Here is a 2498-nt window from a genome sequence, read left to right on the forward strand (position 1 = left end):
GCTGGTTAGCTGTGTGGAGGGGGAGGGCTGGGGACCTGTCAGCTGGTGAGCCTGAGGACCTGAATAAGTGACCAAGTGGGGACCCGGGTGGAAGGCGAAGGGAGGGGTGGACAGGAGCAGAAGCTCTTTGACCACTTGGGACGCCCTGCAGCCCCAAACAGGCGCCCTGCATGAAGCCCGCAGGAGGAGCCGGTCCTGAGGACCGGCCACCGGGTGGAAACAGGGCCAGGGTGTGCTGACCCACGGGCCGCCGAGGCCTGGACGTGGTCGGCTGCTGCGGCTGGCATTCCACCTGGGAAGCGGCGGCCTTTGACCACACGCGGGCCTCATTCCCGTGTCTGGCAGTCAGCCCTGCCCAGCACAGCTCCCCGGGCCACCTGGCTGGCCCAGGACCTAGGTCACTGTCCCGGAGCTCGGCCTCTGTCCCCTCGCCTCAAACCCTCTGCCGTCCTGGTGTGCAGTCAGCGGTGGAGGCCAGTGACCTGAGAGACCGGAGTAGTGCAGCCCTGCCCTCCCAGGAGCGCGCGGAGCTTCCCGCCACTCCAGCCCCAGTCTGTGCTCTGTGGCGCCTGCCTCTGCTCCCGCTTCGGGGCCGTGGTTAACACGGCGGCCCACACGGCCTTTCAGATCTATTTGGTCCAATTAGAGAAAATCCGAGGTCTTGGGGCCAATTTACATTCCTGTGCTTGTAGAAATGCCAGCTGCGCGTCTCCTAATGAGGAAAGTCCTCATGCCGATTAGGGGAAGAGAATTCATCGTGTCCATTCAGTTTAATAAAGGTCAGGACACAAAGCAAGCACCGAGAGTCTGGTCAGGAAATCCGTCGGCAGAGTGCCGCAAAGCTCCAGGCAACTGCTGCTGGGAGACGGCCTTGCGTCTACCCTGTGGAGGGCTGGCACCGCCCAGGACATGACCCAAGGGGGTGACAGACGGGGGAGCTGTGGGCCCGGCCTGTGCTGTAGACCTGCTTCGCGGGGCCGGTCCCAGTCAGCTGGGGTGGTGACTAGTACCAGGAGCCTCCCCCACCCCCCAGGTGCTCAGAGCAGGCAGTGACCACCGGCCCTTTGCACACTCTTGCTTCTTCCTGAGTCCAGGACAGTTCTCATGTGTCGGGCTTCACCCGCTGTGATGCGTGTTTCTGGAGACGTGGGGCTGGGGTCTTCGTGCGCCACGTTGTGGAACAGTGGACTAGTTCCCACCCTTGGAAAAGCGCCTCCACCACGCACCCGGGGCACATCTGTCCCCACTCAGGGCCTTCAGCTTTCGGCCATTACCGCGTTGCTTTATGGCCGTCCAGTGCTTGCCGTGTCAGTGGCTCCTCTCTCACCCTGGGCCTCCAGAGCCTTCGGATGGGTGTGCTTGCCTCTCACCACTCAGGCCAGCACCGCCCAGGGCCACGGCTGTGCTGCAGCATGCACCTGCTGCCCTGGCTTGCTGACAAGCAAGCATCTGCCTTTCTCTCTCCAGAGGGAGGAACTAGAATGTGACCAGCCTGAAGCTCTGGGGGCGGGGCGGGTGGAGGACAGGGGACCCTGTAGAGGGTGATGCACTGACCCCTGGAGGTAGAGCCCTTTGCAAAGCCAAAACCCCTGGGCGAGTTGTTCCTGCAAGGCCGGTGTCTGGTGGCAGAAGGAAGAGTCCCCATGGCCACAGGAAGGAGCCATCGGGCCCCTGCACCAGGCCTGGCTGGAGATGGAGCCTTGGCTTGCTGGGAGGCTGGCCTTGATGGGCACCGGTCAGCTCACACCAGGGGAGACCACCTGTGGGCAGGATGCCTGGCTTCTGGTAGCTCAAGAAGCCAACAGACAGGAGAGGCCACTGGGTGTACCCGGGGCCAGCCTCAGTCACCTTGGAGGAAACTAGACTCAAAGAAGACCCACACAGCCACCTTCTTGGAGGATGGAGGGGGGACATCCGTGTGGACGGACATCCGCGTGATGGAAATCTATGTGGACAGACATCTGCGTGGACAGCTGCATGGATGAACGGCTTCTTGCAGCCTCCATCAGCCAGGATGGTGACCAGGAACAGCATCCTTTCCAGTCCCAGTGCATCGAATGAACCCAATGAGTATGTGGTACGCTTGCTCTGACTCAGAAGCCAAGGTGCCCAGCCACAGGGCAGCAGTGGCCAGGTTTGCCGCTTGTCCTCGGGAGCCACACTTGTCACCAGGAGAATGGGAATGAGTCAGAGCCTTAGTCCTTCCCGGAAAAATGGCCAGGCACCCACCTAACTCACCATAAGTGGCACTGACTCCACTGCCACTTGTCTGAAGAAAGATGAGGTTGTCTGCGGGAGGATCAGCTTGTCTGGGGAAGGATGAGGTTGTCTGAGTGAGGATCAGGTTGTCTGGAGGAGGATCAGGTTGTCTGGGGGAGGATCAGGTTGTCTGGAGGAGGATCAGGTTGTCTGGGGGAGGATGAAGTTGTCTGGGGGAGGATCAGGTTGTCTGGGGGAGGATCAGGTTGTCTGGGGGAGGATCAGGTTGTCTGGGGGAG

The 2498-nt window shown here is 61.4% G+C and overlaps 1 protein-coding gene across 1 annotated transcript in view; it reads left to right on the plus strand.

Moving 5' to 3' along the window:
- Galnt9 (polypeptide N-acetylgalactosaminyltransferase 9) overlaps positions 1-2498 on the plus strand; it is a 38547-nt gene that overhangs the window by 26021 nt on the left and 10028 nt on the right. The window contains exon 9 of the mRNA XM_013023032.1: positions 346-551. Coding sequence (XP_012878486.1) covers positions 346-551 — 206 coding nt within the window. The remainder of the gene's footprint in view (positions 1-345; positions 552-2498) is intronic.

The sequence above is a fragment of the Dipodomys ordii genome, unplaced genomic scaffold (assembly GCF_000151885.1).
Source record: "Dipodomys ordii isolate 6190 unplaced genomic scaffold, Dord_2.0 Scaffold66, whole genome shotgun sequence".
Taxonomy (NCBI): domain Eukaryota; kingdom Metazoa; phylum Chordata; class Mammalia; order Rodentia; family Heteromyidae; genus Dipodomys; species Dipodomys ordii.